The sequence below is a fragment of the Palaemon carinicauda genome, chromosome 28, assembly GCF_036898095.1.
Source record: "Palaemon carinicauda isolate YSFRI2023 chromosome 28, ASM3689809v2, whole genome shotgun sequence".
NCBI classification, from domain to species: Eukaryota; Metazoa; Arthropoda; class Malacostraca; order Decapoda; family Palaemonidae; genus Palaemon; species Palaemon carinicauda.
The window spans coordinates 67,391,661-67,407,364 of record NC_090752.1 but is presented as its reverse complement, the minus strand read 5'-3'; the positions used below and the strand labels follow the sequence as shown (position 1 = coordinate 67,407,364).

At 39.9% G+C, this 15,704-nt stretch overlaps 1 protein-coding gene across 1 annotated transcript in view; it reads left to right on the top strand.

Moving 5' to 3' along the window:
• The first annotated feature begins 223 nt into the window (after nucleotides 1-223).
• Nucleotides 224-15,704, top strand: part of LOC137621875 (uncharacterized) — a 34,596-nt gene continuing 19,115 nt past the window's right edge. Inside the window, exons 1-10 of the mRNA XM_068352381.1 lie at nucleotides 224-333; nucleotides 517-645; nucleotides 825-1,055; nucleotides 1,187-1,315; nucleotides 1,551-1,730; nucleotides 5,482-5,610; nucleotides 5,794-5,922; nucleotides 6,155-6,334; nucleotides 6,517-6,645; nucleotides 7,037-7,216. Coding sequence (XP_068208482.1) covers nucleotides 224-333; nucleotides 517-645; nucleotides 825-1,055; nucleotides 1,187-1,315; nucleotides 1,551-1,730; nucleotides 5,482-5,610; nucleotides 5,794-5,922; nucleotides 6,155-6,334; nucleotides 6,517-6,645; nucleotides 7,037-7,216 — 1,526 coding nt within the window. The remainder of the gene's footprint in view (nucleotides 334-516; nucleotides 646-824; nucleotides 1,056-1,186; nucleotides 1,316-1,550; nucleotides 1,731-5,481; nucleotides 5,611-5,793; nucleotides 5,923-6,154; nucleotides 6,335-6,516; nucleotides 6,646-7,036; nucleotides 7,217-15,704) is intronic.

Here is a 15,704-nt window from a genome sequence, read left to right as displayed (position 1 = left end):
GCCTACAGCGAACCGCCGGAGGTAACGGAAATAGCAACGTTTCCCCAGTAATGCCAACAGCGAGCCACCGTTGGTAACGGTAATAGCACAGTTTCCCCAGCAATGCCTACAGCGTGCCTCTGGAGGTAACGGAAATAGCACCGTTTCCCCAGCAATGCCTACACCGAGCCGCCGGAGGTAACGAAAATAGCACCGTTTCCCCAGCAATGCCTACAGTGAGCCGATGGAGGTAACGGAAATAGCACCGTTTCCCCAGCAATGCCTACACCGAGCCACCGGAGGTAACAGAAATAGCACCGTTTCCCCAGCAATGCCTACAGCGAGCCGCCAGAGGTAACGGTAATAGCACAGTTTCCCCAGCAATGCCTACACCGAGCTGCCGGAAGTAACGGAAATAGCACCGTTTCCCCAGCAATGCCAACAGCGAGTCGCCAGAGGTAACAGTAATAGCACAGTTTCCCCAGCAATGCCTACACCGACCCGCCGGAGGTAACGGAAATAGCACTGTTTCCCCAGCAATGCCTACAGCGAGCTGCCGGAGGTAACGGAAATAGCACTGTTTCCCCAGCAATGCCTACAGCGAGCTGCCGGAGGTAACGGTAATAGCACAGTTTCCCCAGCAATGCCTACACCGAGCCTCTGGAGGTAAAGGAAATAGCACCGTTTTCCCAGCAATGCCTATAGCGCGCCGGAGGTAACGGTAATAGCACAGTTTCCCCAGCAATGCCTACAGCGAGCCGCCGGAGGTAACGGTAATAGCAAGTTTCCCCAGCAATGCCTACAGCGAGCCTCCGGAGGTAACGGAAATAGCACCGTTTCCCCAGCAATGCCTACAGCGAGCTGCCGGAGGTAACGGAAATAGCACTGTTTCCCCAGCAATGCCTACAGCAAGCTGCCGGAGGTAACGGTGATAGCACAGTTTCCCAGCAATGCCTACAGCGAGCCACCGGAGGTAACGGAAATAGCACCGTTTCCCCAACAATGCCTACAGCGACCGCCGGAGGTAACGGTAATAACACAGTTTCCCCAGCAATGCCTACAGCGAGCCTCCGGAGGTAACGGAAATAACACCGTTTCCCCAGCAATGCCTACAGCGAGTCGCCGGAGGTAACGGAAATAGCACCGTTTCCCCAGCAATGTCTACAGCAAGCCTCCGGAGGTAACGGAAATAGCACCGTTTCCCCAGCAATGCCTACACCGAGCCTCTGGAGGTAACGGAAATAGCACCGTTTCCCCAGCAATGTCTACAGCGAGCCAACAGAGGTAACGGTAATAGCACAGTTTCCCCAGCAATGCCTACAGCGAGCCTCCGGAGGTAACAGAAATAGCACCGTTTCCCCAGTAATGCCTAGAGCGAGCCTCTGGAGATAACAGTAATAGCACAGTTTCCCCAGCAATGCCTACACCGAGCCGCCAGAGGTAACGGAAATAGCACCGTTTCCCCAGCAATGCCTACACCGAGCCGCCGGAGGTAATGGAAATAGCACCATTTCCCCAGCAATGCCTACAGCGAGCCGTTGGATGTAACGGAAATAGCACCGTTTCCCCAGAAATGCCTACAGCGAGCCTCCGGAGGTAACGGAAATAGCACCGTTTCCCCAGCAATGCCTACAGCGAGCCGCCAGAGGTAACGGTAATAGGAATCTCCCCAGCAATGCCTACACCGAGCCGCCGGAGGTAACGGAAATAGCACCGTTTTCCCCAGTAATGCCTACACCAAGACTCAGGAGGTAACAAAAATAGCACTGTTTCCCCAGTAATGCCTACTGCGAGCCTCCGGAGGTAACGGAAATAGCACTGTTTCCCCAGTAATGCCTACACCAAGCCTCCGGAGGTAATGAAAATAGCACCGTTTCCTCAGTAATGCCTACATCGAGGCACCGGAGGTAATGCAAATAGCACCATTTCTCCAGTAATGCCTACACCAAGCCTCCAGAGGTAACGGAAATAGCACCGTTTCCCCAGTAATGCCTACACCAAGCCTCCGGAGGTAATGAAAATAACACCGTTTCCCCAGTAATGCCAACAGCGAGCCTCCAAAGTTTACGGAAATAGCACTGTTTCCCCAGTAATGCCTACAGCGAGCCTCCAAAGTTTACGGAAATAGCACTGTTTCCCCAGTAATGCCTACAGCGAGCCTCTGGAGGTAACGGAAATAGCACCGTTTCCCCAGTAATGCCTACATCGAGGCACCGGAGGTAACGGAAATAGCACCGTTTCCCCAGTAATGCCTACAACAAGCCTCCAGAGGTAACGAAAATGGCACCGTTTCCCCAGTAATGCCTACAGCGAGCCTCTGGATGTAACGGAAATAGCATCGTTTCCCCAGTAATGCCTACACCAAGCCTCTGGAGGTAATGAAAATAGCACCATGGAAGACCATGGTACAAAGGATATCATACTACCCAAGACTAGAGAACAATGGTTTGATTTTGGAGTGTTCTTCTCATAAAAGAGCTGCTTACCATAGCTAAAGAGTCTCTTCTACCCTTGCCAAGAGGAAAGTAGCCACTGAACAAAATAATACAGGGCAGTAGTTAACCCTTTAGGTGAAGAAGAATATAGGTAATCTCAGTGTTGTCAGGTATATGAGGACAGAAGAATCTGTAAACAATAGGCCAGACTATTCGGAGTACGTGTAGGCAAAAAGGAAAGTGAAACGTAACCAGAGAAAAGGATTCAATGTAGTACTGTCTGGCCAGTCAAAGGACGCCTTAACTCTCTAGCGGTAGTATCTATCTATCTATCTATCTATCTATCTATCTATATATATATATATATATATATATATATATATATATATACACACATATATATATATATACTCACACACATGTCATGATTAATAATTAATCATGACAATGACGAACTGTTATAAATGAGAGGTAATGAAATAATTAAAAGAATGTTGTATTCACTGGGAACAATCTAGAGAATTATTTTATTACCAAAGATATATATATATATATATATATATATACATATATATATATATATATATATATATATATACATATATATATATATATATATATATACATATATGTGTGTGAGTATATATGTATATATGTGTGGGCTGAAGATAAATCAGAAGGAAGACAGAGATGATGAGAACGGAGTGTGCAATGGAAGATGAAATATCATTGGAAGGAGAAAGGATTAATGAGGTATAATCATTTAAGTATTTAGGAACTATGATCTCCAATACAGGGTCTTTAGAAATAGTTTCGTGAAAGCTAATAATAATAATAATAATAATAATAATAATAATAATAATAATAATAATGGTAATAATATTAATAATAATTAGAGCAATAATAATAATAATAATAATAATAATAATAATAATAATTCAAATAATAATAATAACATTAATATTATTATTGATAATAATAATAATAATAATAATAATAATAATAATAATATAATAATAATAACAATAACAATAACAATAATAATAATGATCATCTCTGTTCTGCATGCATTATCCTGGCTCTCATGAATCTTAATTTTCAAAACATTAAACGTCTACTGATCGAATGAAATCGACTGTAAAACCAATTACGGTCATAAATAGCTCATTAAAACACGCAATTAACATAAACGAAAGAGGAACTCCAATAAAATTTATTAGTCATCGGAAACTATCCAGTATAACTACAGTAACTGAAAAGATACAATGAATGCCTCATTATCAGCCACCTTAATTAATAATTTCAATTATTATTATTATTATTATTATTATTATTATTATTATTATTATTATTATTATTATTATAATTATCATTACTACTTGCTAAGCTACAATACTAGTTGGAAAAGCAGGATGCTATAAGCCCAGGGGCTCCAACAGGGGAAATAGCCCATTGAAGAAAGGAAATGACGGAAAAAAAATAAATATTTTAAAGAAGAGTAACAACAATTAAATAAATATTTCCTATATAAACAATAAAAACTTTATCAAAACAAGAGGAAGAGAAATAAGATATAATAGTATCCAGAACTATTATAAGTGAGAGGCAGGGAAATAATTAAAAGAATATTGTATTAACTGGGAACAATCTAGAGAATTATTGTATTGCCAAAGATACTGGTGAAAGAAATATAATATATTAATAGTGTACGTGACCAGTCAAAAATTAAAATGAAATAATAATGAAAAAAATTTATATAAATGATAATAATAATAATAAAAATAATAATAATAACAATAATAATAATAATAATAATAATAATAATAATAATAATAATAATAATAATAATAATAATAATAATAATAATAATAATAATGTCACTGCTAACAATGGCAAGTGAAAAGAAGACATCTAAATTGTTTCGAATAAAAAATCGTAAAAATAAATAATCTTTTGAGGGTTCGACTTCCCTTATTTGTTAAGAGGAAAGAACAGATCCCCACCAGTCCTGTGGCTTACTGGTAAATTGTATTTTACTATTGGATGTAATCACAGACAAGAAGATAAATGTGGCAAATTTGAGAAAAGATTAAGGATTAACAATATACAATCCCGAAAACAATCAAATAAAATAATATTCAAATTTAAATATAGTGATATATGAATACGAAAATCGATTGATAGGTATATAAAGATGGCTAAATAAAGAATCAGTTAGATAAATAAACTGTTCAGTGTGTACATGATAAACAAATATATGTATATATGATTAAAAAAGATGAAACACGATGATAAAGTATATAGAAAACTAATAAATAAATAACTATAAAAAATATATGTAAACAGAATAAATTCTCAAACAATATTTGATGAAAATAGAACAAAATGAAAACACAGATATTTAAACATGTAAGAAAAATAACCTAGTCATTACCTCCAACCTGCGACAAAATGTGTATGAGAAACAAACAACTGTCTGCAAAGAGAGAGAGAGAGAGAGAGAGAGAGAGAGAGAGAGAGAGAGAGAGAGACGCACAAAACTTTGTATTTCCTCTTTTTTAAACAATTCAAAAACCAAGAACATAAACAGTGGGTCCAAACAACCAGCATTTGCCCTTAATGCGGGTTCTTGCAAACTTTTATTTTCTCCTTCAAGAAAGACTCTCTCTCTCTCTCTCTCTCTCTCTCTCTCTCTCTCTCTCTCTCTCTCTCAATACCATTTCTCTGTCGCTGTATCATTCTCAACAAAAGTTTGTCAACATGTTACGTCCAGGCTGGTCAAAGTTTTATTTTACAAGGAATTTGCATTTGTATGACGAACACCCAGACAAATCTTATCTCTTATTTTTTTATCTGGTTAGTTTTTCTTCTTCATTTTCTGAAGGTGGATGTATGGTATCTTACACTACGGGGACCAGGAAGGCTATTCAGGGCCTCATTGAATAAGATGGAATATAACGTAAAAGTAAAACTGGGTGAGGGTAGAGGACAATGGAAATGGCATGTGTCCCCCAGTGATGCCTACAGCGAACCGCCGGAGGTAACGGAAATAGCACCGTTTCCCCAGTAATGCCAACAGCGAGCCACCGTTGGTAACGGTAATAGCACAGTTTCCCCAGCAATGCCTACAGCGTGCCTCTGGAGGTAACGGAAATAGCACCGTTTCCCCAGCAATGCCTACACCGAGCCGCCGGAGGTAACGAAAATAGCACCGTTTCCCCAGCAATGCCTACAGTGAGCCGATGGAGGTAACGGAAATAGCACCGTTTCCCCAGCAATGCCTACACCGAGCCACCGGAGGTAACAGAAATAGCACCGTTTCCCCAGCAATGCCTACAGCGAGCCGCCAGAGGTAACGGTAATAGCACAGTTTCCCCAGCAATGCCTACACCGAGCTGCCGGAAGTAACGGAAATAGCACCGTTTCCCCAGCAATGCCAACAGCAAGTCGCCAGAGGTAACAGTAATAGCACAGTTTCCCCAGCAATGCCTACACCGAGCCGCCGGAGGTAACGGAAATAGCACTGTTTCCCCAGCAATGCCTACAGCGAGCTGCCGGAGGTAACGGAAATAGCACTGTTTCCCCAGCAATGCCTACAGCGAGCTGCCGGAGGTAACGGTAATAGCACAGTTTCCCCAGCAATGCCTACACCGAGCCTCTGGAGGTAAAGGAAATAGCACCGTTTTCCCAGCAATGCCTATAGCGCGCCGGAGGTAACGGTAATAGCACAGTTTCCCCAGCAATGCCTACAGCGAGCCGCCGGAGGTAACGGTAATAGCAAGTTTCCCCAGCAATGCCTACAGCGAGCCTCCGGAGGTAACGGAAATAGCACCGTTTCCCCAGCAATGCCTACAGCGAGCTGCCGGAGGTAACGGAAATAGCACTGTTTCCCCAGCAATGCCTACAGCAAGCTGCCGGAGGTAACGGTGATAGCACAGTTTCTCAGCAATGCCTACAGCGAGCCACCGGAGGTAACGGAAATAGCACCGTTTCCCCAACAATGCCTACAGCGAGCCGCCGGAGGTAACGGTAATAACACAGTTTCCCCAGCAATGCCTACAGCGAGCCTCCGGAGGTAACGGAAATAACACCGTTTCCCCAGCAATGCCTACAGCGAGTCGCCGGAGGTAACGGAAATAGCACCGTTTCCCCAGCAATGTCTACAGCAAGCCTCCGGAGGTAACGGAAATAGCACCGTTTCCCCAGCAATGCCTACACCGAGCCTCTGGAGGTAACGGAAATAGCACCGTCTCCCCAGCAATGTCTACAGCGAGCCACCAGAGGTAACGGTAATAGCACAGTTTCCCCAGCAATGCCTACAGCGAGCCTCCGGAGGTAACAGAAATAGCACCGTTTCCCCAGTAATGCCTAGAGCGAGCCTCTGGAGATAACAGTAATAGCACAGTTTCCCCAGCAATGCCTACACCGAGCCGCCAGAGGTAAAGGAAATAGCACTGTTTCCCCAGCAATGCCTACACCGAGCCGACGGAGGTAACGGTAATAGCACAGTTTCCCCAGCAATGCCTACACCGAGCCGCCGGAGGTAATGGAAATAGCACCATTTCCCCAGCAATGCCTACAGCGAGCCGCTGGAGGTAACGGAAACAGCACCGTTTCCCCAGAAATGCCTACAGCGAGCCTCCGGAGGTAACGGAAATAGCACCGTTTCCCCAGCAATGCCTACAGCGAGCCGCCAGAGGTAACGGTAATAGGAATTTCCCGAGCAATACCTACACCGAGCCGCCGGAGGTAACGGAAATAGCACCGTTTTCCCCAGTAATGCCTACACCAAGACTCAGGAGGTAACAAAAATAGCACTGTTTCCCCAGTAATGCCTACTGCGAGCCTCCGGAGGTAACGGAAATAGCACCGTTTCCCCAGTAATGCCTACACCAAGCCTCCGGAGATAATGAAAATAGCACCGTTTCCCTAGTAATGCCTACATCGAGGCACCGGAGGTAATGCAAATAGCACCATTTCTCCAGTAATGCCTACACCAAGCCTCCAGAGGTAACGAAAATAGCACCGTTTCCCCAGTAATGCCTACTGCGAGCCTCCGGAGGTAACGGAAATAGCACCGTTTCCCCAGTAATGCCTACACCAAGCCTCCGGAGGTAATGAAAATAACACCGTTTCCCCAGTAATGCCAACAGCGAGCCTCCAAAGTTTACGGAAATAGCACTGTTTCCCCAGTAATGCCTACAGCGAGCCTCTGGAGGTAACGGAAATAGCACCGTTTCCCCAGTAAAGCCTACATCGAGGCACCGGAGGTAACGGAAATAGCACCGTTTCCCCAGTAATGCCTACACCAAGCCTCCAGAGGTAACGAAAATGGCACCGTTTCCCCAGTAATGCCTACAGCGAGCCTCTGGATGTAACGGAAATAGCATCGTTTCCCCAGTAATGCCTACACCAAGCCTCCGGAGGTAATGAAAATAGCACCATTTCCCCAGTAATGCCAACAGCAAGCCTCCGGAGTTTACGGAAATAGCACTGTTTCCCCAGTAATGCCTACAGCGAGGCACCAGAGGTAACGGAAATAGCACCTTTTCCCCAGTAATGCCTACTGCGAGCTGCCGGAGGCAACGGAAATAGCTCAATTTCCTCATTAATCAGTAATGCCTTTCTCAAGCTGCCGAAGGCAACGGAAATAGCACAGTTTCCCCAGTAATGCCTACAATGAACAGCGGGAGGTAACAGAAATAGCATAGCTGCCTAAAGTGAGCGGCAGGAGATAACTGAAATAGCAGTTTCCCAATTAATGCCTACAATGAGTCACTGGAGGTAATGGAAATAGCACAGCTTCCCCAGTAATTCCTACAGCGAACCGCCAGAGGTAATGGAAATAGCACAGTTTCCCCAGTAATGCCTACAGTGAGCTGCCGGAGGTAACGAAAATAGCAGAGTTTGCCCAGTAATGCCTACAATGAACCACTGGAGGTAACGAGAATAGCACTGTTTCCTCAGTAATGCCTACAGTGAACCGCCTGAGGCCCACTAACTGTATCATCCTTATCATTTTTCGTTGGGATTTTTTGGGTTTACTGATAATTTCCTTTTCAATTACGTTAATTTATTAGTAATTGTATTGTAAACTTTTTTATGCGATGATAGATAGAGTTAAATGACAGTATTCATTTTATCGTTAAATATGATCCCATTAATGATATAATATACAGAATTAAAGATTCATTTGATCAAGTTGCATCTCAGGAAATTACATAGGTAGAATAAATATTATAAACCAAAACCTGTTTTCACAATAAAAAAAAAAATAAATTTTCCTTATCTTAAATTATCGTTTTCTAACTCGGGCTCAGACTTCCCACTGGTTTACAGGATTCATAATCTCTCTCTCTCTCTCTCTCTCTCTCTCTCTCTCTCTCTCTCTCTCTGTCTCTCTCTCTCTCCATTCATATCTAAAATTTTTCTTTTTATACTCTGTCTCAAATCTCCTTCCTTTTATAGCATTTATAATCTCTCTCTCTCTCTCTCTCTCTCTCTCTCTCTCTCTCTCTCTCTCTCTCTCTCTATTACATAACACTGTGCTGTGAAAACTCTGAAAACTAAACAATTTCTCATAAAGGAATATACCGATCTTTTCAAATTGAACGTTTAATACAAAAGTTTAAACAGAAATTGATACAAAAAAGGTGTCTGAAGTTGTCATTTCCATTTATTCCTTCAAAGTCTTACTTCAATTGAAGTGAAACACAGATTTCCAGGAATACTGATATGAGCACCGAATCGCAAAAGTAGAACTGGATAGACATGGCAGATTGGAAACTCTCAAAAAGTAATTTTGTTTTCCCATACAACACTTTTCAGTTGGATGAGAAATGTTGAATTTCATAAGAGGAGGACTGGAAGCTATAGCGTTTCAAAGAGACATATTTCGTACTTTTATTTGACCAAAATAGGAAACGAGAGAGCATTTCAAAGAGAGGAATCGTTTGCACTGGCGTTGGAGAATTCTTTATTTGATAAAGTCTACATTCAAAAAGAAATATAAATATCATTACGTGATTTTTCTTATAAAACTTACCGTTATTATCCTTTTTAGAAAAGGATGGAAAGGAGCAATTTATTCGACATTCTCTCTCTCTCTCTCTCTCTCTCTCTCTCTCTCTCTCTCTCAAAGGTATACCTGGTCTCACAAGTTTTCTGTCTCAAGATATTCAAAACACATTTGAACAATGATTTCTCACTAAGTGACACGAGTCAAATTATAATGTTTATACAATGTGCAGCAAAGAAAATATTCTATTTACCGGATTCCCAGTGGAATAGATACACAACTGCTCTTGGTATTAATAAATTTGATTTTTTTTTTTTATTAATCGGGGGTGTTTGTACAAACAATAATTGAATAGCATAAACATCAACAAGAATTTGAATTATCTTTACATAAAAATAATAAAACTAATGCTCCATAGCATCTCTTATCAAAGAAAACAGAATAGTCTTCTCATAATCATATGGTTATGGTGGCCTATGTGGTAACGTCCCTGGCTGGCGATCGTCAGTCTGGAGTTCGAGTCCTGCTCAAACTCGTTAGTTTCTTTTTTAGTTGTAAGTTCACCATACTTGTGTGCTAAGGATGGGGGGAGGGGAGCCTATAGGTCTATCTGCTGAGTCATCAGCAGCCATTGCCTGGCCCTTCCCTGCTTGGATGGAGAGGGGGGTTGGGCGCTGATCATATGTATATATAGTCAGTTTCTAGGAATCTCGGGAACTGAGGTTGCCACAACAACGCCACCGTCCCTTACCTCTGCCATTCATGAGCGTCCTTTAAACCTTTAATCGGGTGAAGTACAAAACCAATATTGTACAAAGCAGCAGATAAAACCCAACAGTGACGCAACGAACGCACAGCTGTACAAACAGAAGCATCAATCAGTTGCCTTAGGTGAGACTGACAGGATGCCAGAGAACTTCAAATCTTGCATTAGGCGAGACTGATAAATGGGGCATGCATTCATAAATAGCAATGTTAAGGATTTGGATATCACGGCAGTAGCTCGGGCTATTTTAAACAAAGCTACTTTAAACCAAACTTTTTAGACCAAGCTATTTTAAACCCAGCTATTTCAAACCAAGCTTTTTTAGCCAAAGCTAATTCAAACCGAGTTATTTTAAACCAAGCTATTTTACACAAAGCTATTTTAGACAAAGCTTTCTTAAATCAAGCTATTTTATACCAAGCTATTTCAGACAAAGCTATTTTAGACCAAACTATCTTAAACCAAGCTATTTTAGACAAGGTATTTTAATCCAAGTTATTATAAACCGAGCTATTTTAGTCAAAGCTATTTTAAACTAAGTTATTTTAGACCAAGCTACTTTAGACAAAGCTATTTTAGACCAAGCTTTCTTGAACCAAGATAATTTAAACCAAACTACCTTAAACCAAGCTATTTTAAACAAAGCTATCTTAAACCAAGCTATTTTAGACAAAGCCATTTTAAACCAAGCTATTTTAAACTAAGTTATTATAAACGAAGCTATTCTGAACCAAGCTATTTTAGTCAAATCTATTTAAACCAGGCAATTTTGAACCAAGCTACTTTAGACAAAGCTATCTTAAACCAAGCTATTTTAGACCACGCTATTCTAAACTGAGTTATTTTAAACCAATCTATTTAAGACCAAGTTATTTTAGATCAAGCTATTTCAGACAAAGCTATTTTAAACTAAGTTATTTTAAACCAAGCTTATTTTAGACCAAGCTAATTTAAACCAACCTACTTTAGTCTAAGCTATCTTAAACCAAGCTATTCTTGATCAACATTAAAAGTAAAATGAAGAATAGAGAGAGGGAAGGAATAAGAAATGGGGTAAGAGGCAGAGAGAGAGAGAGAGAGAGAGAGAGAGAGAGAGAGAGAGAGAGAGAGAGAGAGAGAGATGGTTATCTCTTTCTCGGGTAAACCTTTTTAAACTTTCTCTTTTTCTTACCCCATAAGAAATGGGGTAAGAGGCAGAGAGAGAGAGAGAGAGAGAGAGAGAGAGAGAGAGAGAGAGAGAGAGAGAGAGAGAGAGAGATGGTTATCTCTTACTCGGGTAAACCTTTTTAAACTTTCTCTTTGTCTAGAATCGGAATTGCTTACGTCAATCACGAACCGACTTCCGAGTTAGTCTTATATATCGGCCTTTGGATTCGAAGATGGAATGCTTCCATTTTCTTGACTTTTTCATTTTTTCTATTTATTTTTCCTAGATATTTAATTTTCTTTCAAAATTATTATTATTTTTTTTTTTTTGGTGAGGGTTTTAATTGTATTTACGGAGAAGCTCGGCATTCAATGAACAATTCTGAACTTGATATTTGTGGTATTTTTGTTCGTGATACTGACATAAATGAAGTGAATTTTTTCGTCTTTATCCATAATAGTGAATTTCTCCTATATAATACGGAGAAGGGGTCTGGATATGTATGTGTGTGCGTGTGTGTATATATATATATATATATATATATATATATATATATATATATATATATATATATATATATATATATATATTCCGGTCTCGCCCAAGAGGGAGAAGAGGGAGTAGTCATACCTTGGTGAGAAAGGGGTGCCCGTGTGTTCATATCTAAATATTTAGCCATTATTTTGAGGGGACGCTTATACTAATTTAAAATCATTGCTTATAAGTAAATAACTCCAGGACTCCTCGCTAGCGGGAAGAAGGACGCTGGTGACTGGTACAGAGCAATGAACAAACGCTACCGGCGTCTAAGCGATGTTAAAGTCAATTTCTTATAATGAGGCGCATTTGCACCGACTCGCAGGGGTGCCCTTTTAGCTCGGAAAAGTTTCCTGATCGCTGATTGGTTGGACAAGATAATTCTAACCGATCAGCTAGCAGGAAACTTTTTCCGAGCTAAAAGGGCACCCCTGCGAGTCAGTGCAAATCTGCCTCATTAAAAGAAATTGAGTATAGGTAGAGCAGCCGATCGGGACAACGGTCCTTTAAAAAGAAGGAAATGGGAAAAGGCACGTCGATAGAAGAGGCGTATGCTTGATAAACAAATAACAACTTAAGATAAAAAATAAATAAATAGTCTAACAATGAAAAATATAAAATTGAATATATTTACAAACTTATAAGAAGGACATCTTCCAATGCGAACTTATAAAATGACACTGGCATCAGAAACTACTGCTCCTTCAAGAATGCTGTGGAGGATGTAATGAAGTTCATGACTAAGACTAACTGATCGGAAAAAAAAAGAAAAAAAAAATCTTGGATTTATGTGAAACTCTTCCGTTATAATGATTTAATGGAAATATTATGATAGCTGTACTGAAAAAAAAAATGAGATTTAATAACATTACTAAAAAAAATTTACCAAGAGAGGAAAAAAACTTGTTAATTAACTGTAATTCTTCTTCATATTTTCCGAAATTATTTAATAATGAACTCCCAATTATATAGGATGTTTGATACGAATTATTTCGTGGGTTTAAAAAAAAAAACCTATCAAAATAAAGAATAATATTTCGGTCTTTCACACATCATTGCAATATATTAATACTTGAGATTTCACAAAAATATATAACGTAAAACCTCAAATATGTTTCCTATTTCTTACTCCATTGTCTCTCACAACATTGTGTGCATATAAATGTCTAATACTCATTGAACTCGGGGCTTAAAGCTGACTGGTGTCAACAAAACACATTTACATATAAATGGCATTTCTACTAATTGGATTAAGCATAATTTGAATCTATATATACATACCTCTTATTGAAGGAATATACACAATCTGATCGGAAAATTTTACGATGATGCAAATTCCATAGACCAATTGAAAATAGCATTAGATAAAAAAAAATGATAATGGACGATTTTCAAAATGATTTTGAATAAATTGGAAAATATCTTAAATAAACTCTACAGAAATAAAAAAAAATGCCAAGAAACAAGAGAGCTGAAAAATGGCATCAGATAAAAAAAAAATTTAAAGACAGACGATACTCGAAATGATTTTGAATAAACTGGAAAATATCTTAAAATAAAACCTACAGGAATAAAAAAAAAAAAAAAAAACAGCCAAGAAACAAAAGAGCTGAAGTTTCTCCCGAGTAAGTGATAAACAAAACACACGCAAAGCTCTTTTCAAAAACTTTGAACGTCCTGAAGAAAACAGCTCGAGAAACATTTGCAGAGAAAGACTCCGGGCGAGGAATAAAAAGGATTGACGAAGCTCCAGTCCCAAACTTGGGGATGAACCCCCATTAAAACCAGTTGCCGGTTGTTTTGTTACGTTTTTGTGTGTGTCAGCATTTTTAGAATTGCACAAAGGAAAATATTTGCTAGAGTTTCCTGGATCGTCAGGAACACTCTGTCTGTCTGTCTATCTGAGAGTGTCTTAGCAGTGACCTATTTCTAATTCACACACAATTTTAACAAAAGCAGTTGGTACCACATTCACGTCAATTGATTAGAAATGACTAATTATTAGTACTGCCTGATAACTTTTAACTACCCGATAAGTGATAACCTTGTGATATAAGTATTACTACCTAATAAGTGCTAACCTTAAAACATAAAAACATTTGCTGCAACTTTGAACTTTTGAAGTTCTACTGATTCAACTACCCAATTAGGAAGATTATTCCACATCTTGGTCATAGCTGGAATAAAATTTCTTGAATACTGTGTAGTATTGAGCCTCATGATGGAGAAAGCCTGACTATTAGAGTTAAATGCATGCCCAGTATTACGAACAGTATGGAACTGTCCAGAAAGATCTGATTGTAAAGGATGGTCAGAATTATGACAAATCTTATGCAACATGCATAATGATCTAATTGAATGACGGTGCCAGAGATTAATAGCCTATCTAGATCAGGAATAAGAAATTTAATAGACCGTAAGTTTCTGTCCAACAAATTATGATAAGAATCAGCTGCTGAAGACCAGACAGGAGAACAATACCCAAAACAAGGTACAATGAAAGAATTAAAACACTTCTTCAGAATAGATTAGTCATGAAAATCTTAAAAGATTTTCTCAATATGCCATTTTTTTGTGCAATTGAAGAAGTCACAGACCTAATGTGTTTCTCAAAACTAAATTTACTGTCGAAAATCCCACCTAAAAATTTAAATGATTCATACAGAGTTAAAGAAACATTACCAAGGCTGAGCTCCGGATGTTGAGGAGCCACTGACCTTGACCTACTTACAATCATACTTTGAGTTTTGTTCGGATTCAACTTCTTACCCCATAATTTGCACCATGCATTAATTTTAGCTAGATATCTATTAAACAACTTGTGTTCTAATACACCTTACCACAAGGTTTCGGACCACCCAAGTTATGGTTTGGAACCCCTCGGAGATGGATATGCTCCCTAAATAGTGGATGAGCTTGATCGTTCTTGAAACTGAGGGTGTCAACACACCCCCAGATTAGTTTTTTCAGAGTTGTATCACTGTAATAGCGATTAGCAAAGAAAAGACAATCCTGCTCTTGGAATTGTCAATGGTTTGCGGTGTATATAATGACATTTCTATTACAAGACACCAGCGTGGCTATCTAGGAGGTTGTGGACCCTTTGGTGAGGTGGAGTCCCTAACTGACAAATGGATTTCCTCTCTTGAGTTTAAAGGTATAAAGGTTTAAAGGCCGCTTATGAATGGCAGAGGCAAGGGACAGTGACATTGCCCTTGCAAGCAGGACAATGCCCTAGATGCCTAGAAACTGACCATATATACATAAGGTCAGCGCCCAAGCGCCTCTCCACCCAAACTAAGACAAAGGAGGGCCAGGAAATGACAGCTGATGACTCAACAGATAGACCTATAGGCTCCCCCAAATTACCCCCATCCTTAACTCATAAGGATGGTAAGGTTGCAGCGACCACAGGAACTAACGAGTATGGGCGGGACTCGAACCCCAGTCTGGCGATCACTAGGCAAGGACATTCCCAACAAGGCACCACAATCGGATATACATACAGTACATTCCTTGTGGATACCGGGAAAAGAAAATAATTAAATTTCTGTCACTACGTGGTGTACGTTTAACTAAATGGGTATCCAGTGATATATGGATTTTAGTTCCATGGCCTGTATCATTCTTTCAAAGAACCAGAGAAAAAAATATACCTACATACTTTGCCAGACGTCTGTTTCCCTTTTAAGATAGGCTTAAACTTAAGGATACTGCCTTGCGATTTTGCAAAAAGTCATTACAAATGACAAGTTAGCCCTAATTCCCTCTTCCTGACCCTACATACGAAAGTACTCATTTAGAATTGGCTGGAGTGGTTGG